At 37.4% G+C, this 27,044-nt stretch overlaps 6 protein-coding genes across 12 annotated transcripts; all 6 read left to right on the top strand.

The window, feature by feature from the left end:
* Window positions 1-822: 822 nt before the first annotated feature.
* LOC103865195 (F-box protein DOR) lies at window positions 823-1,718 on the top strand. The gene is made up of 2 exons (XM_033289401.1): window positions 823-1,627; window positions 1,687-1,718. The coding sequence occupies exons 1-2, from the start codon at window positions 823-825 to the stop codon at window positions 1,716-1,718; spliced, it is 837 nt and encodes a 278-aa protein (XP_033145292.1).
* Window positions 1,719-3,249: 1,531 nt separating this feature from the next.
* LOC103865196 (F-box protein DOR) lies at window positions 3,250-13,769 on the top strand. 3 transcript variants are annotated; one of them, XM_033289863.1, is made up of 3 exons: window positions 5,778-5,928; window positions 6,041-7,297; window positions 13,682-13,769. In XM_033289863.1, the coding sequence occupies exon 2, from the start codon at window positions 6,073-6,075 to the stop codon at window positions 7,246-7,248; it is 1,176 nt and encodes a 391-aa protein (XP_033145754.1). In that variant the 5' UTR covers window positions 5,778-5,928; window positions 6,041-6,072; the 3' UTR covers window positions 7,249-7,297; window positions 13,682-13,769. The 3 variants fall into 3 exon arrangements, with proteins under 3 accessions (XP_033145755.1, XP_033145754.1, XP_018514111.1); XM_033289864.1 differs by lacking the exons at window positions 5,778-5,928; window positions 13,682-13,769 and adding an exon at window positions 3,250-3,346 and having other exon boundaries at window positions 6,041-7,426; XM_018658595.2 differs by lacking the exon at window positions 13,682-13,769 and having other exon boundaries at window positions 6,041-7,426.
* Window positions 8,883-13,671, top strand: LOC103865197 (F-box protein DOR-like). Its single transcript, XM_033289865.1, has 2 exons — window positions 8,883-8,974; window positions 12,470-13,671. Exon 2 carries the CDS (start codon window positions 12,497-12,499, stop codon window positions 13,664-13,666), a length of 1,170 nt encoding a protein of 389 aa, XP_033145756.1. The 5' UTR covers window positions 8,883-8,974; window positions 12,470-12,496; the 3' UTR covers window positions 13,667-13,671.
* On the top strand, window positions 10,458-11,775 carry LOC117133375 (putative nuclease HARBI1). The gene is made up of 2 exons (XM_033289400.1): window positions 10,458-11,547; window positions 11,759-11,775. Exons 1-2 carry the CDS (start codon window positions 10,458-10,460, stop codon window positions 11,773-11,775), a joined length of 1,107 nt encoding a protein of 368 aa, XP_033145291.1.
* Window positions 13,770-14,946: 1,177 nt separating the features above from the next.
* On the top strand, window positions 14,947-20,573 carry LOC103865198 (putative F-box protein At2g19630). Of its 4 annotated transcripts, XM_009142988.3 has the most exons (6): window positions 14,947-15,153; window positions 15,241-15,385; window positions 15,624-15,695; window positions 15,795-15,857; window positions 15,968-16,074; window positions 17,742-19,178. In XM_009142988.3, exon 6 carries the CDS (start codon window positions 17,775-17,777, stop codon window positions 18,954-18,956), a length of 1,182 nt encoding a protein of 393 aa, XP_009141236.1. In that variant the 5' UTR covers window positions 14,947-15,153; window positions 15,241-15,385; window positions 15,624-15,695; window positions 15,795-15,857; window positions 15,968-16,074; window positions 17,742-17,774; the 3' UTR covers window positions 18,957-19,178. The 4 variants fall into 4 exon arrangements, with proteins under 4 accessions (XP_009141236.1, XP_033145753.1, XP_033145752.1 ...); XM_033289862.1 differs by lacking the exon at window positions 15,241-15,385; XM_033289861.1 differs by having other exon boundaries at window positions 14,948-15,153; window positions 15,624-15,857.
* Window positions 20,574-21,507: 934 nt separating this feature from the next.
* On the top strand, window positions 21,508-27,005 carry LOC103865191 (putative F-box protein At2g19630). Of its 2 annotated transcripts, none has more exons than XM_033289866.1 (2): window positions 21,508-26,325; window positions 26,415-27,005. In XM_033289866.1, exon 1 carries the CDS (start codon window positions 23,574-23,576, stop codon window positions 24,738-24,740), a length of 1,167 nt encoding a protein of 388 aa, XP_033145757.1. In that variant the 5' UTR covers window positions 21,508-23,573; the 3' UTR covers window positions 24,741-26,325; window positions 26,415-27,005. The 2 variants fall into 2 exon arrangements, with proteins under 2 accessions (XP_033145757.1, XP_009141227.2); XM_009142979.3 differs by having other exon boundaries at window positions 21,508-26,336.
* The last annotated feature ends 39 nt before the right edge of the window (window positions 27,006-27,044 follow it).

The following is a 27,044-nucleotide window of genomic DNA, read 5'->3' as shown; positions in this document are numbered from 1 at the left end:
AACTAAATATAAGATAAACAAAATTATGATATTATCAGTAGATATTGTTAATATCAACTGTTAATATCTATTTTTTTAATTAAATATTTTAAATATCATATAACTATATATTAAATATATTTTTAAATAGTTTATATATCAGTAGAATAATTTCATGTTTATTGATGATTTAAAATATCATGATAAATATATAGATTAACATAAATTTTTTAAATAATAATATTAATTAAACTAATGATTTATCCTAAAATCATGAAAAATATGACAAATAAACAAATTCACTAAAATTATAGGAAAGATGACAAGTAAGCAAATTCACTTTTCAAATAATAGTATAAATAGCAAATCAACATTTTTGGTAAAAAAAAGAAAAAAAAAAGAAAAGCAAATCAACGTTTTAAATAAAATTCAGGTCAGACCCATCGTTAAACCATCATTTTAAGTAAAGTCTAAACCCACAAAAGGCCCATATATTATTACAGCACTCTCTTTTATCTTCCCCCGACAGATGATTTTGGGGATAGTTCAAAACCCTAACTGCGATTTTCGATTGTTCTTACTGCTGTGACAGTGAATTCGAGGTAAGAACTGCTGAAAACATTTGTGTGTATAAAGATTTGCCTCATGTTCGTTCTTCTGCAATTTGTAAAATCGACATTGATCGTTTATCTGGTAGAATGTGACATTTCTGTAGAATCTGTGGCTAAGTTCTAAATTGTATTTCAAGATTAGTTGCATCGAACTTTTGTTCTAGAACTGTATTTGAAGTTTAGTTTAATGTCTTTTCTCTTTGTTCTTCACAGACCGAAACGTCACTCCGCCATGTCTAGGCGCGTTACGCGATCGACGACAAGACTTGATAGAAACTCATTGACGCTTCCTGTTGAGGTCGTTATAGATATATTCTTGAGGTTGCCGTTGAAGTCTATAGCGACATGCCGTTGCGTATGCAAGCTCTGGTCCTCCGTGCTCCGCAGCCAAGACTTCACAGACTCCTTCTTGACCAAATCTTGCGCTCGCCCTCAGCTTCTTTTCGCATGCTCTGATTACCGCCACGAGATACACTTTCTCTCGTCGCCTCAGCCTGAAAATCCGGAAGACAACTCGCATGTTGTAGCCTCCAATCACCTCGCGCGTTTCCCAACTTCCTATGGCTTATTTGGTTGTACCAATGGCTTCTTCTGTTATGGAGCTAACCAGGGCAAGAACAAAGCAGTGATTGTCACGGTGGTATGTAACCCCAGCACAGGACAGTCCTTGACCTTACCAAGATTGAACTCAAAAGAGAGGTATAGAGTGGAAAACTATCTTGGATACGACCCCGTTGCGAAAGTGTTCAAGGTATTATCTGTGTTTGATGGTACGGAGCACCATGTTCTGACATTAGGAACCAAGAAACTGTCGTGGAGGGTGGTCGAATGTAGCATACCGCATTACTCTTCTCGTAAGGGGATATGCATCAGTGGCGTTTTGTACTATATAGCTGCAGAACCTAGGTCTTCTTCACGGGAATCTATGGTAGTTTGTTTTGATTTGGGGACTGAGAAGTTCAGCTTTGTGAATCTCTCGCGATTGAAACGAGCACTGCCTCAGTCAACAACCCTTGTAAACTACAATGACAGATTAGGTTTGCTTATGTCGTCGGAAGATACTTGTTATGTTTTTCGAACGTGTAAACGTTTTAAGCTGTGGGTTCTTCGAGATGCTGCAAAACATGAGTGGTCTAAGTATGTTTACGTATTACCACCACTGTGGAAGGATGTTATTGTGGACAGAATGTGTATTGCTGGAATGGTTGGTGTAAATGAAATCGTTTTGGCCCCCTGGTTCCAGTACGTGCCTTCCTATGTTATCTACTACAATGTGGAGAGCAAGACGATCAGAAAAGTTGGAATCCAAGGAATGGAGGCGCTTCAGGGTAGGAGATTAAACACCTATCTCAACTATGTTGAGAATGTGAAGCTTCTTTAAGCATTTCAAGTGAGATCAAGTGTAGTATTCATTTGGAGTGTGTTTCTTAGTTAAAAAAATCTACCTTTTGTAGAAGATTCAACAAGGGTATGATAGACAATCTTCTTGTTACAAAATGATGTAATAGAGAGAGCACAAGTTTTCTTAAGCTTGCCAGAGAATGATGTTTGTCCAGACCCTTGTAGGTGATATGATAATTCACAAGTTGTACATCTATATTTCTTGTGCTGTTTTGGTTTGTGTGGAGTATAATCTTGAGTTACAATCTCTGAGTGTCTTATCATAAGACAATACTTGTAAGAGATCATCGAGAAAAGGTACAAAATTAAGAAGCTGAAGGAAAAGCTATAGATGATGATGATGATTTAACTATTAAGAAGCAAGATGATCCCAATTGTTTAATCGTTCGTACTTGACAATTGGAAAAATGTGCAAACTTAATCAAAAGCTAAAGAGGCCGACTCAAAGAACTCGCAGAATGGACGATTATTATTAAGAAATGAAGATGTTGTGATTCATTAGAGCATACAACTCCGAGGTTTGAACCGTGAAGTCCAAGACAGACCAGTTTGAATGCAACATTATGTGAATCATATATAAATTTATAATAAGCATGCAATTTAGAAGAAAGAAAACTAAAATGTATTTTAAGTACTAGTAGTGTAGATTTTGAAGCAAATATAGTTTATTTATCTGCGTAATTTGTTTGAAATGCTAATTTTTGAAAATTTAAATTATAATTTTTACATCATATTTGATTGAATTTTAAGAATTTTAATGCTAAAATCTCCTATTTAAGTTTAGTTTATATAGAAATCCATAAACTAAAAATTTACAGCTAAGATTGATTTGTTTTACATATAGAAGTATAGTCTAATCCATTAAAGAAGATCAGTTTAAAATTTTCAACACCTATTTCATTTTGTGTGTTTCCTATTTTTTCTAGTACCTTAGTTTGAAAAAGCCCACCTGTTGTGGATGTTAATCTTATTGTTACAAACTCTTTACAAATGTAAATACTCATAAAAAACAGACAAGCTTATGTTATCTTTGAATGCTACGTGGTGATGCTCGGCGGTGGTACGGTGGTCCAGCACCGATTCGACTAAGACACGTCGCTCCTTTTTTTTATCTTGTCCTTGTCGATAAAATGAGTAGAATTAAATAGCAATTCGACTTTTTTTAAAATAAAGTTCAGGTCAAACCCATTGTATAAATTGATATTCTAAACCCGCTAAATATATATTATTACAGCACTCTCTTTTATCTTCCCCGACCAATGATTTGGGGATAGTTCTAAACCATAACTGCAATTTACGATTGTTCTTCTGCAAAATCCAGTCCAAAAATTCAACCTAGTGACAGTGAATTCGAGGTAAGAAATGCTGAAAACATAATTGTTGTTTTGGTAGATTGTTGTTTCATCTCGATCGTTCATCTGGTAAATGTGACATCATCTCTGGCTATGTTCTAGAACTGTATTTAGTTTCTGGATGCAATCGAACATTTGTTTGGAGTTTTGGTTGGTTCTAGAATGTTTGTGTTTCAGGTTAGTAATGTAATTTTAATGTCTTTTCTCAAAGAGCGTCCGTAAGGGAACATACTCCTTCATGAAGGGTGGTCTAAGCATTTCTCGCCGCGTTACGCGATCAACGACCACGCTTGATCGTAACTCATTGACGCTTCCTGTTGAGGTTGTTACAGAGATACTCTCGAGGTTGCCGTCGAAGTCCATAGCGAGATGCCATTGCGTATGCAAGCTCTGGTCCTCCGTGATCCGCAGTCAAGATTTCACAGAGCTGTTCTTGACCAAATCTTGTGCTCGTCGTCCTCAGCTTCTCTTTGCATGCGAAGGTCGCAGCGAGATACACTTCTTCTCGTCGCCTCAGCCTGAAAATCTTGAAGACAACTCGTATGTCGTAGCCACCAATCATATTGCACGTTCCCCACGTTACTATAAACTGTTTGGTTGTACCAATGGCTTCTTCTGTTATGGGGCTGAACGGATCTTGAAGGGGTGGAATAATCGATGGATTGTCACGGTGATATGTAACCCCAGCACAGGACAGTCCTTGACCTTACCAAGATTGAAAACGAGGATCAGGGTTGAAGCGGAAAGCTATCTTGGATATGACCCCATTGCAAAACAGTTCAAGGTGTTGTCTGCATGTGATGATGGTAAGGAGTTTCATGTTCTGACATTAGGAACCAAGAAACTGTCGTGGAGGTTGGTCGAATGTTGCATACGACATTATTCTTCTGGTAAGTGGATCTGCATCAGTGGCGTTTTGTACTATATAGCTAAAGAAATCAGATATTCGGTGGAATCTATGGTAGTTTGTTTTGATTTGAGGACTGAGAAGTTCAGCTTTGTGAACCTCTTGAGGCGTTTCAATAGATATCCTTCAACAACTCTGACAAACTACAATGGCAGATTAGGTTTTCTTATGTCGTCGGAAGATTATTATGTTACTCGATCATGTAAAAGATTTGAGCTGTGGGTTCTTCGAGACGTTGCAAAACATGAGTGGTCCAGGCATGTTTACGTATTACCACCAGTTTGGAAGGGTGTAGTTGAGGATAGATTGGATATTGCTGGAATGGTTGGTGTAGATGAAATTGTTTTGACCCCCTGTTTCCAAAGAGTGTCTTCCTGTGTCATCTACTACAATGTCAAGAGCAAGACGATCAGAGAAGTTGGAATCCAAGGAATGGAGGCGTTTCAGGGTAAGAGGCTAAACACCTACCTCAACTATGTTGAGAATGTGAAGTTTCTTTAAGCATTTCAAACGTAGTTTTCATTTTTTTTTCTAGCGTCTTAGTTTGAAAATCAACCTCTTGTAGAAGATTCAACCAGGGGATGAGAGACAATCTTCTTGTTACAAATGCTGTAAATAGTTAAATATTAATCCAAAACTGAGAAGCTTTTGAATGTCATCTTTCAGTGCTGTGATAGAGAGAGAGAATGATTTTCTAGATCCATGAGATGAGACAAATTAGACATGGGCATTTGGGTTCCAATGGGATTTCGGTTTTGTCTAATCGGGTCTTAGTTTTTTAGATTTATCTAAATCAGTCTCATTCGGGTTATATGAAAGTTTGGTTTGGGACGGGTTCAAGTTCGGGTTGGGGTTAGTTAATTTTCAAAGAATTTGGATTCAGGTCCCAATCGGTTCTTCGGTTTAAAAATACATGATTTGTATCTATTTGTAACCAAAAACATAAGTAAAATCGGTTATTTGGTTTTATAATACCCGTTTTGTACCTATTTTGTAACTAAAACATAAGCAAAATCGATTCAAAAATAAGAAAGGAACATCCAATATGATCATTCAAAATCAAACGAAAGATAAATATATAAAATAAGAAACATTATTCATCGAAAACAAAACCAAAATCTAAAAACCTTCAAGTTTCAACCGACACCTTCAACCATCAATCTTCATGTAATAAATAACTATTTTAGATGTTCAATAATATTTTATTTTATTTTATTTCAGATACATATTAGGAATTGAGAATGTTTGATACAAACTTTTTTTTTTATTTTGAATTTTTCAGGTTCTATCGGATATTTCCATTTAAATTCAGGTTCGGTTCGAATAATACCCATAACCCGAAATACTATAAAACAAAATTTTTTCGGTATGTCGGCTTCGGATCGGTTCGGATTTATTTTTACCGGATCGAGTTCGGTTCGGGTTTTCTGATTCGGTTTATTTGGCCAGCGGATGTTACTGGTTTGTCCAGACCATTGTAGTTTTTAACGTTTATAATAAAATTCAGGTCAGACCCATCGTAAACCCATCATTTTAAATATTGTGTAAGCCCACAAAAGGCCCATATAAAATTACTTCACTCTCTTTTATCATTCCCGACAAATGATTTTGGGGATAGTTCTAAACCCTAACTACGATTTACGATTGTTCTTACCTAGTGTCTCCCAGTGAATTCGAGGTAAGAAATGCTGAAAACATTAATGTGCCTCATGTTCGTTCTTCTGCAATTTGTAAAATCGACATTGATCGTTTATCTGGTAGAATCTGTGGCTAACTGTATTTTGTTTCAGGGTAGTAAGAGAAGTTCTAAAAGTATCTCGCTATGAAGCGGCAGAAGGGTGGTCTAAGCATTTCTCAGCGCGTTACGCGATCGACGACCAGACTTGATCGAAACTCACTGACGCTTCCTGTCGAGGTCGTTACAGAGATATTCTTGAGGCTGCCGTTGAAGTCTATAGCGACATGTCGTTGCGTATGCAAGCTCTGGTCCTCCGTGCTCCGCAGCCAAGATTTCACAGACTCCTTCTTGACCCAATCTTGCGCTCACCCTCAGCTTCTTTTCGCCTGCTCTGATTACCGCCACGAGATTCACTTCCTCTCGTCGTCTCAGCCTGAAAATCCGGAAGACAACTCGCATGTTGTAGCCGCCAATCACCTCGCGCGTTTCCCAACTTCCTATGGCTTATTTGGTTGTACCAATGGCTTCTTCTGTTATGGAGCTAACCAGGGCAAGAACAAAGCAGTGATTGTCACGGTGGTATGTAACCCCAGCACAGGACAGTCCTTGACCTTACCAAGATTGAACTCAAAAGAGAGGTATAGAGTGGAAAACTATCTTGGATACGACCCCGTTGCGAAAGTGTTCAAGGTATTATCTGTGTTTGATGGTACGGAGCACCATGTTCTGACATTAGGAACCAAGAAACTGTCGTGGAGGGTGGTCGAATGTAGCATACCGCATTACTCTTCTCGTAAGGGGATATGCATCAGTGGCGTTTTGTACTATATAGCTGCAGAACCTAGGTCTTCTTCACGGGAATCTATGGTAGTTTGTTTTGATTTGGGGACTGAGAAGTTCAGCTTTGTGAATCTCTCGCGATTGAAACGAGCACTGCCTCAGTCAACAACCCTGGTGAACTACAATGACAGATTAGGTTTGCTTATGTCGTCGGAAGATACTTGTTATGTTTTTCGAACGTGTAAACGTTTTAAGCTGTGGGTTCTTCGAGATGCTGCAAAACATGAGTGGTCCAAGCATGTTTACGTATTACCACCACTGTGGAAGGATGTTATTGTGGACAGAATGTGTATTGCTGGAATGGTTGGTGTAAATGAAATCGTTTTGGCCCCCTGGTTCCAGTACGTGCCTTCCTATGTTATCTACTACAATGTGGAGAGCAAGACGATCAGAAAAGTTGGAATCCAAGGAATGGAGGCGCTTCAGGGTAGGAGATTAAACACCTATCTCAACTATGTTGAGAATGTGAAGCTTCTTTAAGCATTTCAAGTGAGATCAAGTGTAGTATTCATTTGGAGTGTGTTTCTTAGTTAAAAAAATCTACCTTTTGTAACGGTATGATAGACAATCTTCTTGTTACAAGATGCTGTAATAGAGAGAGCACAAGAGTTGTTCAAAAAAAAAAAGAAAAAAAAAAAGAGAGCACAAGTATCAAGTATGCTTAAGCTTGCCAGAGAATGATGTTTGTCCAAACCTTGTAGATGATATGATAAATCACAAGTTGTACATCTATCTCTTGTGCTGTTTTGGTTTGTGTGGAGTATAATCTTGAGTTACAATCTTTGAGTGTCTTATCATAAGACAATACTTTGTAAGAGATCATCGAGAAAAGGTACAAAATTAAGAAGTTGAAGGAAAAGCTATAGATGATGATGATGATTTAACTATTAAGAAGCAAGATGATCCCAATTGTTTAATCGTTCGTACTTGACAATGGGGAAAATGTGCAAACTTAATCAAAAGCTAAAGACGCCGACTTAAAGAACTCGCAGAATAGACGATTATTATTAAGAAATGAAGATGTTGATGATTAGACATTAGAGCATACAACTCGGAGGTTTGAACCGTGAAGTCCAAGACAGACCAGCTTGAATGCAACATTATGTGAATCATATATAAATGTATAAAAAGCATGCAATTTAGAAAAAAAACTAAAATGTACTTTAAGTACTAGTAGTGTAGATTTTGAATCAAATAGTATATTTTATTTATCTGCGTAATTTGTTTGAAATGCTAATTTTTGAAAATTTAAATTATAATTTTTTACATCATATTTGATTGAATTTTAAGAATTTTAATGCTAAAATTTCCCAAATAAATTTAGTTTAAGTAGAAATCCCTAAACTAAAAATTTACGATAACATTGATTTGTTTTACTTATAGAAGTATAGTCTAATCCATTAAAGAAAATCATTTAAAATTTTCAACACCTATTTCATTTTGTGTGTTTCCTATTTTTTCTAGTACCTTAGAGCAAGAGCATTAAAGGTTCAAGAGGGAGGTTCACACGTTTTACGATAAAAAAAATATATTAAAAAAAGCAAAAGTGATGAACTCGCCTCTTCTCACCTCTTCTGCATGATACCCTCTCTCCTAAAGTTCATCACTGTAGCGCGGGCCCCATGACACGTGGCGGCCCGCGATTGGTCAATTTTTTTTTTTTTTTTTTTTTAAGTTCAAAATGAAAAAAATAAAAAATTTAATAATAAAAAATTAAGAAGATGAACCCCAAAGGGGAGTTCACTGATGCTCATGCTCTTAGTTCGAAAAAGCCCACCTGCTGTGGATGTTAGTCTGTTAGATCATCATAATCTTATTGTTACAAACTCTTTACAAATGTAAATACTCATCAAAAGCAGACAAGCTTAGAATGTTATCTTTGTATGCTATGTGGTGATGCTCGGCGGTGGTACGGTGGTCCAGCACCGATTCGTGTCACAAATCCTTTCATCTTGCGTGTTTTAACTAAGACACGTCGCTCCTTTTTTTGATCTTGTCCTTGTCGATAAAATGAGTAGAATTAAATAGCAATTCGACTTTTTTAAATAAAGTTCAGGTCAACCCACTAAAGATATATTATTACAGCACTCCCTTTTATCTTCCCCGACAAATGATTTGGGCATAGTTCTAAACCCTAACTGCAATTTACGATTGTTCTTCTGCAAAATCCAGTCCGAAAATTCAACCTAGTGACAGTGAATTCGAGGTAAGAAATGCTGAAAACATAATTAGTGCTGTTCGTTTCATCGCCGCGAGTCTTGCGGCTGCGGCTGCGGCTATATTTTCCATGAACGCGTGTTCGTTTCGTCGCCGCGGGAGCCTGCGTCAGCGTTTGCGGCCGAACGCGACCTCTGCGTCTGAACGCAGATAAAATCAGCGATCTCGGCTCAAATTCTGCGTCTACTCAACTTAATTACATTTCTGCCCTTAACATAATTCATTATTTACCAAAGAACCTAACCCTAATAGCCGCAGACGCAGCTCTGTTCTCTCATCGACGCAACTTGCTTGAGCAGACCTCGAAGCTCTCACTCGATCTGATGCATCTCCAGCTCTCTCTCGATCCGACACATCTCCAGCACTCTCGATCTCATGATTCATGATTCCTCATTAACTTACTCTTTATTTTTTTTTGTTATATAGGAGTGTCCTGGGATTAGAAGATCTGTATGGAAAGAAGAATTTAATATGGATATGTTTGAAGAAGAATTTGGTGCTGTAGTAGTAACTGGAGCAGAAGGATGGAGTGCTCAACATGGAGAAGCAAGCTTAAACTCTGGAGTGGGTCTAGATGATGGTGATGAAGTCGATTCTCAGCCAGCAGCAGAAACTCAAGCAGCAGCAGAGACAGAAACTCAGCCGCAGCTGCAGACACAAACCCATCGCCAAACTCAGACTCATTCTGGAAGTTCGAGAGGAAAAAGAAGGCGTAAGGAGAAGGATATGGTTGTAGAAGCTTGTGACAAACGTACTGAAGCGCTTATGGTGAAGAACAAGATAGCAGAACGGATGTTGGAGCGTCAAGAAGCTTCAATGGAGCGTCAAGAAGCTTCTAGTGTTGAGAATGTGTTAGAGATTCTGTACACATTGCCTGGAGTGAGAGAGTGGTCTCCATTATATGAAGCAGCAATGGAACATCTTATAGACAGTGAAGGGAGCAGAAGGGCTTTTATAACAATGAAGACAGATGAAGCTAAGACTAAGTTTCTAGAGCTTAGGACCAAGATAAAACGTGACTATGAAGCTTAGGACTATTATGGAACTTAGGACTAGTATGGAACTTTTGCTTTTGGTCTGATCTTTGTATGAAACTGCCTTTTGTATATGCTGGTTTAGTAGACTTGGTTTTGAATCTGGTAACAAAATGTTTACTTTTCTTATGTCTGTGAAATGCCTTTTGTTACTGCATTACGTTTGTCATGAAAAATCTGGTAATAAACTCATTACGTTTGGTCTAATGTGTGTTTGGTCTTATAAACTCATTATGTGTGCTTGGTCTTATAAACTCATTACGTTTCTCCGTGTTTGTGTGATTGGTCTATAATAATTATATATGCCGTGTGTAGTTTTACAGGTCTAGGTCTGTGTGATTGGTCTATAATAATTAATTAGAACTTGAGCTTATGGCTGTTTTGTTTGTTTATAATACTATCCATTTTAATGATGATTTATTTAATATTGTATTGTAGATGCTTGAAAGATGGATTTTGGAAGATGAGGATGGTGATTATGATGATGAACTTGGTTTGTTTGATGTGCCTATTACCGAGAGATTGAGTCATAAAACAGATCGAGGAGCAGGATGGCGACATGTTCAACAACTTATGTATGAATCTGATCAGCAATGTTATGACATTCTTCGAATGAATCAAAGGACTTTTGAAGCTTTGTGCAAGATGCTAGCTGAGCGATATGGATTGAAAGAGACTCACCATGTCTACCTTGAAGAATCTGTGGCGATGTTTCTTGAGACTGTTGGTCAAGATAAGACGAAGCGGGATATTGCTGCAAGGTATCAAAGATCAGTGGATACGGTCCAAAGGAAGCTTGATGAAGTTTTGAGTGCTCTTCTCAAGTTTGCACAGGATACATTAAGACCACAAGAAGGCGAGTTTGGAAGAGTGAGTCCTGTTTTGAGGAATGATGATCAGTATTGGCCTCATTTCAGAGATTGTGTTGGAGCACTCGATGGAACTCATGTGCCGGTTCGCCCTCCAAGTCAAAATGCAGAAGCATATAAAGGTAGAAAGCAAGATCCTACAATGAATGTTCTTGCTATATGTAACTTCGACATGAAGTTCATATACGCATATCTCGGTGTACCTGGTAGAGCACATGATACAAAGGTCTTGACTCATTGTGCGAGGAATGAGGCTTCTTTCCCACATCCTCCTCCTGGAAAATATTATCTAGTTGACTCGGGATATCCGACCAGGACTGGGTATCTTGGTCCGCATCGGAGTATGCGATATCATCTTGGTCAGTTTGCTAGAGGAGGACCACCAGTTAGTGCACGAGAGTTGTTCAACCGAAAGCATTCAGGATTGCGATCAGTGATTGAGAGGACATTTGGAGTATGGAAAGCAAAATGGAGGATTTTGGATCGTAAGCATCCAAAGTATGGTCTGGTCAAGTGGATTAAGCTCGTGACAGCGACGATGGCGCTACACAACTTCATACGTGATTCACATCGAGAAGATCATGATTTTGTACAATGGCAAAGTGATGATGATGGAGAAGGAGAAGCAGAAGGAGTTGATGGTGATGAAGAAGGAGAAGGTGATGATGATGATGATGATGATGATGATGATGATGATGATGATGGTGGTGGTGGTGGTGGTGGTGGACATATTGTATATGAGCCGACCGGTGATAGAGCGATGGAAGCTTTGCGTAAGAGCATCACAGATGAATATGGTAGAGGTCGTTTACCGTATTAAATGTTTTAGTTAATGACTCTTTTTTTTCTGCTTATAACTTTGATTATCAGTTCTATGTGATATTTGAAATATTTGTTTTATTTATTTAAGACTTGATGTATTATTTAGCTTTTGTTTATGATAAAAAAATGTTGTTAAATCTACAATTTTACAAATTCATAAAATTAAAATATGAAATTTTACAATATTTTACAATTTTATAATATTTTATTTATTTAAATATAATTTTAAAAATTCAAAAAATTAAAATATGAAATTTTACAATATTTTACAATTTTATAATATTTTATTTATTTAAATATAATTTTAAAAATTCATAAAATTAAAATATGAAATAAATGAAAATTGCGTCTGCGGCAACCAAACGAACAGAACTAAATCTACTTTCTGCGTCTGCGGCTGCGACTGCGGCAATGTCCTGCGTTTACGAAACGAACAACAAGCTGCGGCTGCGGCTGCGGCTGCGGCTGAGTCTGCGGCTACAAAACGAACAACAACCAAACAAATGGTCGCAGCCGCAGCCGCAGACTCAGCCGCAGCCGCAGGAACCCGCGTCAATGAAACGAACAGCACTATTGTTGTTTTGGTAGATTGTTGTTTCATCTCGATCGTTCATCTGGTGAATGTGACATCATCTCTGGCTAAGTCCTAGAACTGTATTTAGTTTCTGGATGCAATCTAACTTTTGTTTGGAGTTTTGGTTGGTTCTAGAATGTTTGTGTTTCAGGTTAGTAATGTAATTTTAATGTCTTTTCTCAAAGAGCGTCCGTAAGGGAACATACTCCTTCATGAAGGGTGGTCTAAGCATTTCTCGCCGCGTTACGCGATCAACGACCACGCTTGATCGTAACTCCTTGACGCTTCCTGTTGAGGTCGTTACAGAGATACTCTCGAGGTTGCCGTCGAAGTCCATAGCGAGATGCCATTGCGTATGCAAGCTCTGGTCCTCCGTGATCCGCAGTCAAGATTTCACAGAGCTGTTCTTGACCAAATCTTGTGCTCGTCGTCCTCAGCTTCTCTTTGCATGCGAAGGTCGCAGCGAGATACACTTCTTCTCGTCGCCTCAGCCTGAAAATCTTGAAGACAACTCGTATGTCGTAGCCACCAATCATATTGCACGTTCCCCACGTTACTATAAACTGTTTGGTTGTACCAATGGCTTCTTCTGTTATGGAGCTGAACGGATCTTAAAGGGGTGGAATAATCGATGGATTGTCACGGTGATATGTAACCCCAGCACAGGACAGTCCTTGACCTTACCAAGATTGAAAACGAGGATCAGGGTTGAAGCGGAAAGCTATCTTGGATATGACCCCATTGCAAAACAGTTCAAGGTGTTGTCTGTATGTGATGATGGTAAGGAGTTTCATGTTCTGACATTAGGAACCAAGAAACTGTCGTGGAGGTTGGTCGAATGTTGCATACGACATTATTCTTCTGGTAAGTGGATATGCATCAGTGGCGTTTTGTACTATATAGCTAAAGAAATCAGATATTCGGTGGAATCTATGGTAGTTTGTTTTGATTTGAGGACTGAGAAGTTCAGCTTTGTGAACCTCTTGAGGCGTTTCAATAGATCTCATTCAACAACTCTGACAAACTACAATGGCAGATTAGGTTTTCTTATGTCGTCGGAAGATTATTATGTTACTCGATCATGTAAAAGATTTGAGCTGTGGGTTCTTCGAGACGTTGCAAAACATGAGTGGTCCAGGCATGTTTACGTATTACCACCAGTTTGGAAGGGTGTAGTTGAGGATAGATTGGATATTGCTGGAATGGTTGGTGTAGATGAAATTGTTTTGACCCCCTGTTTCCAAAGAGTGTCTTCCTGTGTCATCTACTACAATGTCAAGAGCAAGACGATCAGAGAAGTTGGAATCCAAGGAATGGAGGCGTTTCAGGGTAAGAGGCTAAACACCTACCTCAACTATGTTGAGAATGTGAAGTTTCTTTAAGCATTTCAAGCGTAGTTTTCATTTTTTTTTTCTAGCGTCTTAGTTTGAAAATCAACCTCTTGTAGAAGATTCAACCAGGGGATGAGAGACAATCTTCTTGTTACAAATGCTGTAAATAGTTAAATATTAATCCAAAACTGAGAAGCTTTTGAATGTCATCTTTCAGTGCTGTGATAGAGAGTATGATTTTCTAGATCCATGAAATGAGAAAAATTAGGCATGGACATTTGGGATCCATCAAAATTAGCTCCATTCGGGTTATATTAGTGGATTTGGGTTGGGGTTAGTAAATCTTCAAAGAACAGGTACAGTCCGATGTATTTTTAGGTTCGAATTCCAATCGGTTCTTTGGTTTTAAAATACTTGGTTTATATTTATTTCGTAACCGAAACATAAATAAAATCGATTTTCTGGTTTTAAAATACCTGATTTATACATATTTTGTAACTAAAATATAAGTAAAATCGATTCAAAAATAAGAAAGAAATATCAAACATGATCATTCAGAATCAAATGAAAAGTAAACATATTTATTGATAGAAAGAAAACTAAAAATGAAAGCATAAAACTAAAACCAAGTTTTCATGACATATGACACGAGAAACATCATTCATCGAAAACAAAACTAAAATCTAAAACCTAAGTTTCAACCGCCACCTTCAACCATCAATGTTCATGTAATAGATACTAGATTTTGACCCGCGCCCCCGCGCGGGTGCTGGATTTAAATTTTGTTTAATGTAATTTATAAACCATTTATTTTATAAAATGTCCATTTATATTTTTATGTTTTGTAAATTCCATTTAGAGTAATATATATGATTTATAATGTAAAAATGTTATATTAAGAGCTTTTTCAATCTCTACATAATATTATATCTATAATTCTATAACTTGATGCAGTTTGATATAAGTGTAAGATTCATATATTAACTTACTGGGTTTTTTTTGTTTATTTATTTAAAAAACATTTAATTTTTTTTGTTGTAGTTGATCATGAATTATTATTAGTTTTATGATATTTTATTTTCTTGAAAATTGTATTGTAGTTGCTTAGAATCTATATTATATATTATATATTATAGTTTCTGTTTTTATTTTCACCACAAAGAAACAACAATCATAAATCTACTTTATTTTATTTCAATAATTAATATATCAATTATTTTTAAAAAATGGCTTACAACAAATAATAAAGTGAATTGGGTCATAAAATTGGGCTAGAGTATATAAAAAATTAGTCTATCAATTATTTAAAGAATTGGGCTGGCCCAACTAATCCAACTAATTACTCCGGGAAAAAAACGTACATGCTAAAAACTCAACTACTTTTTTGCTTTCTCCTAATCTTCTCCGTCGCCCCTTCACTGTCTCTCTCTTTGATCTGATCTCCGTCTCGATTATGACTCAAAAAACTGATAAAATACAAAATCGGAGGAATCCTAATCCATAATCATCAGATTGTTCATCGATTTATTCAAAAAAAGGTTAGACTGTTTATATTCTTTTAATTTAATTGACATTATGAACGATTAGGTGTTTTTAATCATAAAAATTGTTCAAATCTTTTTTAGATCTGGCATCTCTAATAGTAGATTGGCCATCTCCGTTAAAATCTTTGAAGATTAGCATGTAATAGTTAAAGTCAGTGTTAATTTGGAATCTTTGGGTACATCGAAACTCAATTACATGATGACCAGATATTGGAATCATTGCAAGGTACTGTAAAAAAGAAAAAGTAGATGATTTGATTAAACGCTTTCTATCGAATTATGACAGAAGCAAAGTTAGGTTTCTATTTCTCTTAAACGATTTCTGTTTGTTAGGTTTTTTTTTTCTAGTTTCTATTTTGAATATTCATTGGTTGTTCTGTCACTTCTATAACTCACAAAAGAAAAAGGCAACTTTGATTATTTATAGTTGATAATGTTTTTGTTTTTTTTTACTTGTGTTCCAGAGATGATCCTAACGAAGCATTATTCTCTATTCATAATTTTACTAAGAGCATAAGCAGCGGGTGATAGTTCAGGTTTACATCTTTTAAAACTTTTTCCTTGTTCTTTTGAAATTATTATGTGTTTACTAAAAGCATGTCTTATCCTTTACACGGTTGATATGAGACATATAGTGAAGGAAAACAAAGACTGAAACAAACGAATGAAAAGCATAAACAACTTGTCTTGCATATCAGGTAGTGTATCTTCACTTTCGTTTAGTAATTATTTGTGAAAAAACTGTCATGTTTGACTACAAAAGATTCAATGATCAATCTATTTTTTCTATGTTTTTGTATGCTTTCAGGTGATGAAGGTGTCATTGATAAGAATTGGTCATGTTGGAGAAGAAAGATCAGTAACCGTTGGATCACAAATATCAAATAGAATTCCAAACCTTGCGAACAAACCAAGGTTAGTATAATTTAAAAATATGAAGAATTCATACATTAATCAAGAAATAGAATCGTTTAGGATTGTGGTAGATGTACGCGTGATTGCTGATGGCATGTACTTCTTATTTGCCTTACGCTTGTTTGTTTCATTTCTTGATTGACTTGAATGGTTGTGTTTGATGTAGTATTTCTGAAATATTTTAATTTATATCAATGCATAATTTTGATTGTTGATAAGTAATCCATAACAATAAAATAACATCGGTCTTATTAATAACAACAGTGTTCAAGAATTCTGAAAGTAAACTCCTCTTTCTTCACGAACTGAAATCTGCAATACAAAAAAAAAAAACTTAGTCTGGTCTTATAAATTACTTTAATACATTAACTGTGAAACAATTTTCCTAGGTCATTAAGATAATATTTTCAAACGACATACCTTATCAAAAAACATCATCCAAGGTTGTTGAAAATTTCTTTGAAAACTACATTCATGGTTTTCCTCTGAGGCTTTCCATCTTTACCAAGAGCCAAAATTTTCAATCTTTTCTTTGAGGTCACTCTAGATATTGCCACATATAGCTGTCCATGGGAAAACACAGGCTTTGGTAAAAACAGACCCACCTCCGATAGAGATTGTCCTTGGCTTTTGTTTATTGTAATAGCAAAAGCCACTGCCAAAGGTAGTTGCCTTCTGCGCATTTTAAAAGGCAATCGGGTGTCTGATGGTGTTATTGATAGTCTCGGAATATCTACTATCTGTCCAACCTTTTCCCCAGTTATGATTCTGGCTTGAACCATCAAATCCATCACTTGAGTGATCTGAAGCCTGGTTCCATTCATTAACCCTGCTGTAGGATTAATATTCCTTAAAACCATTACGGGACAACCAACCTTCAGTCTGAGACTATGATTTGGTAAACCTGAAACTTTTATGGTGTTTAGAAAATCAGGACCAAGAGCTTCATCGTTAACTGAATTTGTATCAGAAGGATCAATACTGTCTGCGCTGATATAAATCTTTTCTTCTCCTGAAACGCACAAAAAAAAATTAGAAAATATTTATATGTGATATACGTGAACATAGTTATGAAAGAACTTTGTCTATACTTACCATCGAGCATATCTTATTGCATTTTAGATACATATTAGGAGTTGAGATCATGTTTGGTACAAGTTCTTGATTTTAAAATTTTTGGGTTCAAATCGGATATCCATTTAAGTTCGGTTCGGTTCAGATAATATGCATAACATGAAATACTATAAAACAAGATCCATTCGGTATTTATATTAGATTCAGATTCATTTTTACCGGATCGGATTTGGTTGGGGTTTTTGGATTCGGTCTATTTGCCGAGCAAATGTTACTAGTTTGTCGAGAGCATTGTAGTTTTTAATAAAATTCAGGTCAGACCCATCGTAAACCCATCATTTTAAATATTGTGTAAGCCCACAAAAGGCCCATATAAAATTACTTCACTCTTTTATCATTCCCGACAAATGATTTGGGGATGATAGTTCTAAACCCCAACTGCGATTTACGATTGTTCTTACCTAGTGACAGTGAATTCGAGGTAAGAAATGTTGAAAACATTAATGTGCCTCATGTTCGTTCTTCTGCAATTTGTAAAATCGACATTGATCGTTTATCTGGTAGAATCTGTGGCTAACTGTATTTTGTTTCAGGGTATTAAGAGAAGTTCTAAAAGTTATCTCGCTATGAAGCGGCAGAAGGGTGGTCTAAGCATTTCTCAGCGCGTTACGCGATCGACGACCAGACTTGATAGAAACTCACTGACGCTTCCTGTTGAGGTTATTACAGAGATATTCTTGAGGCTGCCGTTGAATTCTATAGCGACATGTCGTTGCGTATGCAAGCTCTGGTCCTCCGTGCTTCGCAGTCAAGATTTCACAGACTCCTTCTTGACCAAATCTTGCGCTCGCCCTCAGCTTCTTTTCGCATGCTCTGATTACCGCCACGAGATTCACTTCCTCTCGTCGCCCCAGCCTGAAAATCCGGAAGACAACTCGCATGTTGTAGCCGCCAATCACCTCGCGTGTTTCCCAACCTCCTATGGCTTATTTGGTTGTACCAATGGCTTCTTCTGTTATGGAGCTAACCAGGGCAAGAACAAAGCAGGGATTGTCACGGTGATATGTAACCCCAGCACAGGACAGTCCTTGACATTACCAAGATTGAACTCGAAAGACAAGTATAGAGTGGAAAGCTATCTTGGATATGACCCCGTTGCGAAAGAGTTCAAGGTGTTGTCTGTATGTGATGATGGTAAGGAGCACCATGTTCTGACATTAGGAACCAAGAAACTGTCCTGGAGGGTGGTCGAATGTTGCATCCCACACTCTTCTTCAAGTAAGTGGATATCCATCAGTGGGGTTTTGTACTATATAGCTGCAGAACCTAGGTCTTCTTCACGGGAATCTATGGTAGTTTGTTTTGATTTGAGGTCTGAGAAGTTCAGCTCTGTGAAGCTCTTGGGAGGTTTCACTAAAGCACTGCCTCTTTCAGCAACTATGATAAACTACAATGGCAGATTAGCTTTGCTTATGTCGTCGGAAGATACTTGTTATGTTTTTCGAACATGTAAACGTTTTAAGCTGTGGGTTCTTCGAGATGCTGCAAAACATGAGTGGTCCAAGCGTGTATACGTATTACCACCTTCGTGGAATGATTTGGTTACGGGGCCCATGTACATCGCTGGAATGGTTGGTACCAAAGAAATCGTCTTCTCCCCGCACTGCCAAATAGTGCCTTCCTATGTCATCTACTTCAATGTCAAGAGCAAGACGATCAGAAAAGTCGGAATCCAAGGAATGGAAGCGTTTCAGGGTGAGATGATAAACACCTATCTCAACTATGTTGAGAATGTGGAGCTTCTTTAAGCAATTTTATAAGTGAGAGACAAGTGTAGTATTCATTTGGAGCGTGTTTCTTAGTTAAAAAAACTAACTCTTGTAGAAGATTCAACAAGGGTATGATAGACAATCTTCTTGTTACAAAATGCTGTAATAGAGAGAGCACAAGTTTTCTTAAGCTTGCCAGAGAATGATGTTTGTCCAGACCCTTGTAGATGATATGATAAATCACAAGTTGTATATCTATTTCTTGTGCTGTTTTGGTTTATGTGGAGTAGAATCTTGAGTTACATTCTTTGAGTGTCTTATCCATTCGTCAAAACTTTGTAAGAGATCATCGAGAGAAGGTACAAAATTAAGAAGTTGAAGGAAAAGCTATAGATGATGATGATGATTCAACTATTAAGAAGCTTGATCCAAACTTAGATGTTTATTCTTGTTATCTGCGTCTCCAAGTAGACGTTTAAAGCACCTAGTCAAATAAGGTGTGGTCAATTGAGTAGTCACAAAGGAAAATGTGCATACCTCTATTATATCAAGAGTCAAAGAAAACTTGGGAAGGCCGGCCGCAAGATGATCCCAATTGTTTAATCGTTCGTACTTGACAATTGGAAAAATGTGCAAACTTAATCAAAAGCTAAAGAGGCCGACTCAAAGAACTCGCAGAATGGACGATTATTATTAAGAAATGAAGATGTTGTGATTCATTAGAGCATACAACTCCGAGGTTTGAACCGTGAAGTCCAAGACAGACCAGTTTGAATGCAACATTATGTGAATCATATATAAATTTATAATAAGCATGCAATTTAGAAGAAAGAAAACTAAAATGTATTTTAAGTACTAGTAGTGTAGATTTTGAAGCAAATATAGTTTATTTATCTGCGTAATTTGTTTGAAATGCTAATTTTTTAAAATTTAAATTATAATTTTTACATCATATTTGATTGAATTTTAATGCTAAAATCTCCTATTTAAGTTTAGTTTATATAGAAATCCATAAACTAAAAATTTACAGCTAAGATTGATTTGTTTTACATATAGAAGTATAGTCTAATCCATTAAAGAAGATCAGTTTAAAATTTTCAACACCTATTTCATTTTGTGTGTTTCCTATTTTTTCTAGTACCTTAGTTTGAAAAAGCCCACCTGTTGTGGATGTTAATCTTATTTACGGGGCCCATGTACATCGCTGGAATGGTTGGTACCAAAGAAATCGTCTTCTCCCCGCACTGCCAAATAGTGCCTTCCTATGTCATCTACTTCAATGTCAAGAGCAAGACGATCAGAAAAGTCGGAATCCAAGGAATGGAAGCGTTTCAGGGTGAGATGATAAACACCTATCTCAACTATGTTGAGAATGTGGAGCTTCTTTAAGCAATTTTATAAGTGAGAGACAAGTGTAGTATTCATTTGGAGCGTGTTTCTTAGTTAAAAAAACTAACTCTTGTAGAAGATTCAACAAGGGTATGATAGACAATCTTCTTGTTACAAAATGCTGTAATAGAGAGAGCACAAGTTTTCTTAAGCTTGCCAGAGAATGATGTTTGTCCAGACCCTTGTAGATGATATGATAAATCACAAGTTGTATATCTATTTCTTGTGCTGTTTTGGTTTGTGTGGAGTAGAATCTTGAGTTACATTCTTTGAGTGCCTTATCCATACGTCAAAACTTTGAAAGAGATCATCGAGAGAAGGTACAAAATTAAGAAGTTGAAGGAAGAGCTATAGATGATGATGATGATGATGATGGTTCAACTATTAAGAAGCTTGATCCAAACTGAGATGTTTATTCTTGTTGAGACAGACCAGCTTGAAATGCAACAGTATGGGGAATCACAAATTTATAATAAGCATGTAATTTAGGAAAAAAAAAATTAAAATGCATTTTATGTAGGGTTAATTTTAAAGCAAATAAAAATTATTTATTTGCGTTATTTGTTTGAAGTGCTAATTTTGAAAATTTTAAATGTAATGTTTACATCACATTTTATTGAATTTAAGGAATTTTAATGCTAAAATCTTTGAACTAAGTTTGGTTTATGTAAAAATCTTTAAACTAAAAATTTACAGGTAACATCGATTTGTTTTACGGATAACGTAGACGTTTAGGACCTGACTGGTTCAAACGCAGCGGTTGCGGTTGCGGGAGTTTGTAGATGCGGGCGGTTGCGGTTTTTAGTGGTTTTAAGAGATTTGTATGACTGGTACTGCGGTTAAAAATTAGTGCGTTTGCGGGTGACTTATGAATTATGACTGGTTAACTACCAAATGCGGTAACAGTCAAATAATAAATTAATAATATTTACATTTAATATAATTATAAAAATATCAAAAATCATAAAATTATAATAAATATAAAATTTATATTTAGAAAGTTATAATTTTAATTTTTGAAAATTTATTGAAATTGTTTTTATTATAAAATTTTATAATATTAATTAAATATAATAGATATATTTTAATATTTTAATAATTTTCAATTTTAAATTTTTTATTAAAGTTTTTTACTTTTGTATATATATTGTTTTTTAAAAAAAAGAAAAAAAGTTTACCATCCCGCAACCGTCTTCAACCGCAAACGCTAGCTGGAGCCAGCTTTTGAATTTATGAGATTTGGAGCGGTTTGAAGCGGTTTAGAGCGATTTGAGTGATTGTTGCAAACCACCGACAACCGCTACTAACCGCAAAAGCTGTGTTTGCGGGTGGTAGCGGGAAAGCCAGTCGACCCTAATCTAATCAGTTAAATAAAATCAGTTAAAAGTTTTCAAGTTAATTATAGTACATGAGAATTTTACCCAAATCAAACTTAATTGAAAAGTTTAAACATTAAAAATGATTTGAGTTTAAATACTCAACAATACTAATATATTAACTGTGATTAATTATTTAATTAAATTTTATTACTTAGAAATAAGTTTGAACCGTTTGTATGAAAGACACTGCAAACAAGTTTTCTAGTTTTTGTTACAAAGAAAAATAACCGTTAGAACTGAGAAAACATGAAGATAAATTTAAGAATAAAAATAACCTTTACTTTCATCATGCAGACTCTATTTTTTTTAGGTATAAGAACAGCGAGAAACTTTTTTTTTTTTTTTTTTTTTTTTAAATAATATAGATATATTAAATCAACCCGAAATACGGGAATTCAGATTCGGTTACAAGCTCGATTTGAACAAAAGCTCCTAAGTTAATCTATTACATTCTAGTTTCGCCCACCCACTAAACCCGGCACGTTCCACTAGTCCGATTTTCGAAATCCTTAAGAATTGGTTGCTGTTCTCAACCATTGACGATTATCGCAGGAAGGTGAGGTTCTCCTCATTTCTTCGGATGCCGGGACTTCCTTTGTCGTCTCTGGAGTAGCTAGTTTCCAATGAACGCCTCGAGACATTGTTACCGTCACTGTCAATGACGCACATGACGAACTAGAGAAGTGGAGAACCAAGAACCTTACTGAGAAGACGTTCGAGAGCCCAATCTGTACACACTTCCAAGTTGCCATAAACCGAACAAAGGCGGGCTGATATCATCGCCACCACCAATCCATTAAGCCTCCTGAACCTGCAAGGAAAATCAAGACCACCACCGCAAGAGAGCAAGAGTTCTGAACGGTGCCGGGACGTAGTCTGAGATCAAGCGACGACACGGAGGCGGCCAATGACTCCCCGAGAGCCGCCTCCACACTTGTGGTCACCGAGAACCGGGAACCAAAACCAAGCTGAGAGAACCACTGCCGGTGTCGACGGAAACAGTTAAACAAAGGAGTGCGTTGAGACCAAAACCCCAGAGGAATTGCGGCCGCTAAAACCTCGGGACAGAATGGATAAGCAGCCGTGACAAGGAGGCCCAAAGTGATGTCGGGAACAAGACAGTCTCCGGAAGACATGGACGACCACCGGAATCCGCAGCTAAGCAGCGGATAAAACTCCCCTGAAACCACAACGAAAGGCTGGACAGAGACCAGATGCCATCTCCGCCTGCACAGCCTGGCTCAAGCCTCACCTCCGACTCAAAGAACCAGAACTCACCTAACATCCGAGAAGTGGGGCAGTCCGCTTCGACACCGAAACAGGACCCGCGTCCAAGACCCGAAAGAAGATCGATTTCCAAAACCTAGCACAGCAGAGACCACCGCGACCAGAAAAGAAACCCAACCGGGCAAGCCTCGCCGAACGACGACGATAAACGGACCAGATCTGAACGAGAAAATAGATCCAGTCCCAACCCTAAACGCCGACCACTCACGAGCCACCGCTGCTACTACCGCGCCAGAACAACCAAAGAGAGCACAGATCGAACCCGGCAGACGTACCTCGCGCGCGGTCGGCTGGCGGACAGATCTCACCAACTCAGAAGCTCTAGCAAGGCGGAGAGACCGACATGGACAAGCGAGTGGCAAAGAAAAAACAAGGAAGAAGGGATGAGGAGGGGACCCGCCGGAGCCGGACACTCAAGCGACGCTCTAACGCGCGCACACTCGACGCCGTTCCGGAGGAAGCAGAGTCGTCTTTCTTGTCGTCTGCAGAGAGAGTTTCAAAACGGTGCGTTTCTTATAACAGCGAGAAACTTTATAAACCACCTTTCTCTATTTCTTCGTAACTCTTCCGTGTTTCTAAAACGAACGATACGAACTCAGCCATGACATCACGGCGCACTACACGATCGATGACGTCACTTCATCGGAACTCATTGCCGGTTCCTGACGAGCTCGCTATGGAGATATTCTCGAGGCTGCCGTCGAAGGCGATGGCGAGATGTCGTTGCGCATGCAAGCTCTGGTCCTCCATGCTTCGCCGTCAAGATTTCACAGAGCTTTTCTTGACCAAATCTTGCGCTCGCCCTCAGCTCCTTTTCGCCTGCAATGATCACAGCGTCAGTAAGTATGTCTTCATCTTGTCGCCTCAGCCTGAAAATCCGGAAGAGAACTCGCATGTTGTAGCCTCCAATCACCTTGCGTGTTTCCCAAGTTCCTATGAGTTATTTGGTTGTACGAATGGCTTCTTGTGTTATGGAGCTAAGCCGATCTTGGAGGGGAGGATAAATCCAGCGTATGTCCCGGTGATATGTAACCCTAGCACGGGACAGTCTTTGATCTTACCAACATTGAAGTCGAGGATGAGGTTTGGAATCGAGAGCTATCTTGGATATGAGCCCATTGCGAAAGAGTTCAAGGTGTTGTCAATGGAAAGCTCGTATGTAAGTGGTCACTCTGTGAGGCACCAAGTTCTGACATTAGGAACCAAGAAACTGTCATGGAGGTTGGTCGAGTGTTGCATCCCACATCGTTCTTCAAGTCAGTGGATATGCATCAGTGGTGTTCTTTACTACGCAGCTAGAGCAGTCGGATCTTCAGTGAATTCTATGGTAGTTTCTTTCGATTTGAGGTCCGAGAAGTTCAGCTCTGTCAAGTTCGGTAAAGCAATGCCTGATTCAACAACTCTAGTAAACTACGATGGGAAACTAGGTTTGCTTATGTCTGGAGATTCTCATGATGTTACTCGATCAAGAACAAGTCTTGAGCTGTGGGTTCTACGAGATGCTGCAAAACAAGAATGGTCCAAGCATGTATATGTATTACCATCTTCTTGGGAGGATGTAGTTTCAGAGGACATGTGCATTGCTGGAATGGTTGGTGTAAATGAAATCGTCTTGGCCCCCTGGTCCCAAAGAGTGCCTTCCTATGTCATCTACTTCAACGTGGAGAGAAAGACGATCACAAAAGTTGGAATCCAAGGACCAGAAGCGTTTACGGGTAAGAGATTCTACACCTATCTCAACCATGTTGAGAATGTGAAGCTTCTTTAAGTAAGAGATGAGTAGTTTGAAAATCCACCTCTTGTGGAAGTTTCAACAAGCGGTTGATAGATAATCTTCTTGTTACAACTCCTTAAAAATGTAAATACTAATCCAAAATAGAGAAGTTTAGAATGTGATCTTTCAGTGCTGTGATAGAGAGAGTAAGAGTAAATGAGCAGAATGTTACTAGTTTGTCCGGACCCTTGTAGATGATATGATAAATCACAAGTTGTACATTTGACTTTTTGTGCCGTTTTTGATTGTATCAAGCAGAATCTGAGTTACATTCTTCGAGTGTTTATCACAAAGTCAAAACTTTGTAAGAGATCACCGAGAAAACGTACAAAATTAAGAAGTTGAAGGAAGAGCTATAGATGATGATGATGATTCAACTCTTAAGAAGCTCGATCCAAACTTAGATGTTTATTCTCTTCCAAGTAAACGTTCAAATCACTATGATCGAAAGTATAATGAATTTACTTGTAACCATTTTGCTGAAAGCAACCTGAACAGAATATGATTATGGTTTCATGTACATGCACACACATATTATTTTTTGACCAAAGGTTTACATTTACGTACATTAAGGCATAGTTTAATGATATTTTCTTAATAGAAGTCAATACAAATTTTAAAAGTAAATTAGCTGCATTAAAAAACAGAGGTATGATGGAATATTAGGTTCGGATTTATCCAGAGAAAACGGAAAGTTTGAACACGTTTATTTGGAACTGAAGAACCAAACTGAACTGAAATGAAAAATAAGGTTGGGTCAGATTCAGATCCTATCAACCAATGTTTTTAAACCCGATTTGGATACTGAACCGGACGACTTACTGGGTCGCTGGGTCATTGGGTCGACCGCGGATGAACCGCGGGTAAATAAATAAATTAATTTTATTATATAATAATATATTAGCTATGAAAATAAAAATATAAAAATTAAAGTTTAATATTTTTTAAATGCTTTTAAAACATAAAATAATAGTTTGGATATTATATATTTTATGTTAAAAAAACATTTAGAAAATACTTAACTTTAGTTTTTACATTTTTATTTTCATTTGACATAGAAAATATCAAACAATAGTTTAGACTATTTAAATTTTTCTGTAACAAGGTAAGAGTTATGACATCTAAAAGAGTTAAGACATAAAATTTATAAATATTTACATTAAACTTTAAATCCAAAATAAACGAAAGAGAAATATCATTGTAATAAATTGTCAATAACGGAAATAACTAATACCATATCACATCGACAAATTTTGGTTCTCTCTACCATCGTTCACTTCATTTTCTTCAGGTGGTATAGTGAAATCTTCATCAAAATCTAAAAATCACAAATATAAAAACGAAAAGAGAAAACCTAACTTTTTCTTTTTGTTAGCACCTAATCTTCATCACAGTCTTGGCATGGGTCGGTCTAGACTGGTCCCACTTGACTCGATTGAGGAGTATGAAAGGGCACTAAAGCTAGGGCCAAACGCTTTGGGAGGCGTAGCTGCTATTGTTGACGAGCTCCCTTACATTGAACTGTTCTTAGCGGAACGGACTGGTTTCAAAATTGTCGGAGAGCCGTTTATGAACCGCGGTTGGGGATTTGTGAGTACAATTTTGCGTGTTTTGTCTTGTTAATGAGAAGAGTTTGAGGTTTTGTTTCTTGTTTCTTGTTTTTAACAGGCGTTTAAGAGAGATTCTCCACTGGCTATAGACATGTCAACAGCGATCTTGAAACTCACTGAGACGAGAGAGCAGAAAAGGATTCTGAAGAAATGGCTATGCCAGAAGAGCTGCGGAGAGAAGTCAGATTGGAACCACCCAGAGCCAAACCAGTTTCATCTCAAGAGCTTCGAAGGGTTGTACCTTTTCTGCGTTGCGATCACTGTCTCTGCGTTCTTGGTGTTTGTTCTCAGGATGATACGCCAGTTCGTGCGGTACAGAAGGAGTGAGAGGACAAGCTTGACGCCACGAGCTTCTTTGTCGTCTTCTCCTACGACGACGCGTTTATGGGGATTTATGTTGGGTTTCGTGGAGTTTGTGGATGAGAAAGAAGAGGCCACTAGGAGTGATGATGACTCTAACAACAACCCATCTCAAGTTGTGGAACTTCAAGGTGATTCTGAGGTACGACAAAGTTGATGAGTAGACTCCACTTTGTAGAAAGGCAAGTTGTATTGTAATTACTTATGAGCTAACATGTAAGCAAGATCACAAAAAAAAAGATCAATGAAATAAAACACACATAAACACTGAAATAAAACACACAAAAAACATCAGCGAAACAAAAACACATATGCAAAATTATCAAGA

Source organism: Brassica rapa, chromosome A04 (genome assembly GCF_000309985.2).
Source record: "Brassica rapa cultivar Chiifu-401-42 chromosome A04, CAAS_Brap_v3.01, whole genome shotgun sequence".
NCBI lineage: Eukaryota > Viridiplantae > Streptophyta > Magnoliopsida > Brassicales > Brassicaceae > Brassica > Brassica rapa.
This window is presented reverse-complemented; position numbering and strand designations above follow the sequence as displayed.

Bases quoted from the DNA above. Each gene is read 5' to 3' on its own strand.
- LOC103865195 (XM_033289401.1), top strand. From the start codon at position 823: ATGTCTAGGCGCGTTACGCGATCGACGACAAGACTTGATAGAAACTCA. The intron at 1,628-1,686 runs GTTTGCTTATGT...AAACGTTTTAAG, and splicing joins AAACTACAATGACAGATTAG to CTGTGGGTTCTTCGAGATGC.
- LOC103865196 (XM_033289863.1), top strand. From the start codon at position 6,073: ATGAAGCGGCAGAAGGGTGGTCTAAGCATTTCTCAGCGCGTTACGCGA.
- LOC117133375 (XM_033289400.1), top strand. From the start codon at position 10,458: ATGCTTGAAAGATGGATTTTGGAAGATGAGGATGGTGATTATGATGAT.
- LOC103865197 (XM_033289865.1), top strand. From the start codon at position 12,497: ATGAAGGGTGGTCTAAGCATTTCTCGCCGCGTTACGCGATCAACGACC.
- LOC103865198 (XM_033289860.1), top strand. From the start codon at position 17,567: ATGATAGTTCTAAACCCCAACTGCGATTTACGATTGTTCTTACCTAGT. The intron at 17,630-17,741 runs GTAAGAAATGTT...ATTTTGTTTCAG, and splicing joins CTAGTGACAGTGAATTCGAG to GGTATTAAGAGAAGTTCTAA. The intron at 18,768-20,117 runs ATCGCTGGAATG...GGGCCCATGTAC, and splicing joins TGGTTACGGGGCCCATGTAC to ATCGCTGGAATGGTTGGTAC.
- LOC103865191 (XM_033289866.1), top strand. From the start codon at position 23,574: ATGACATCACGGCGCACTACACGATCGATGACGTCACTTCATCGGAAC.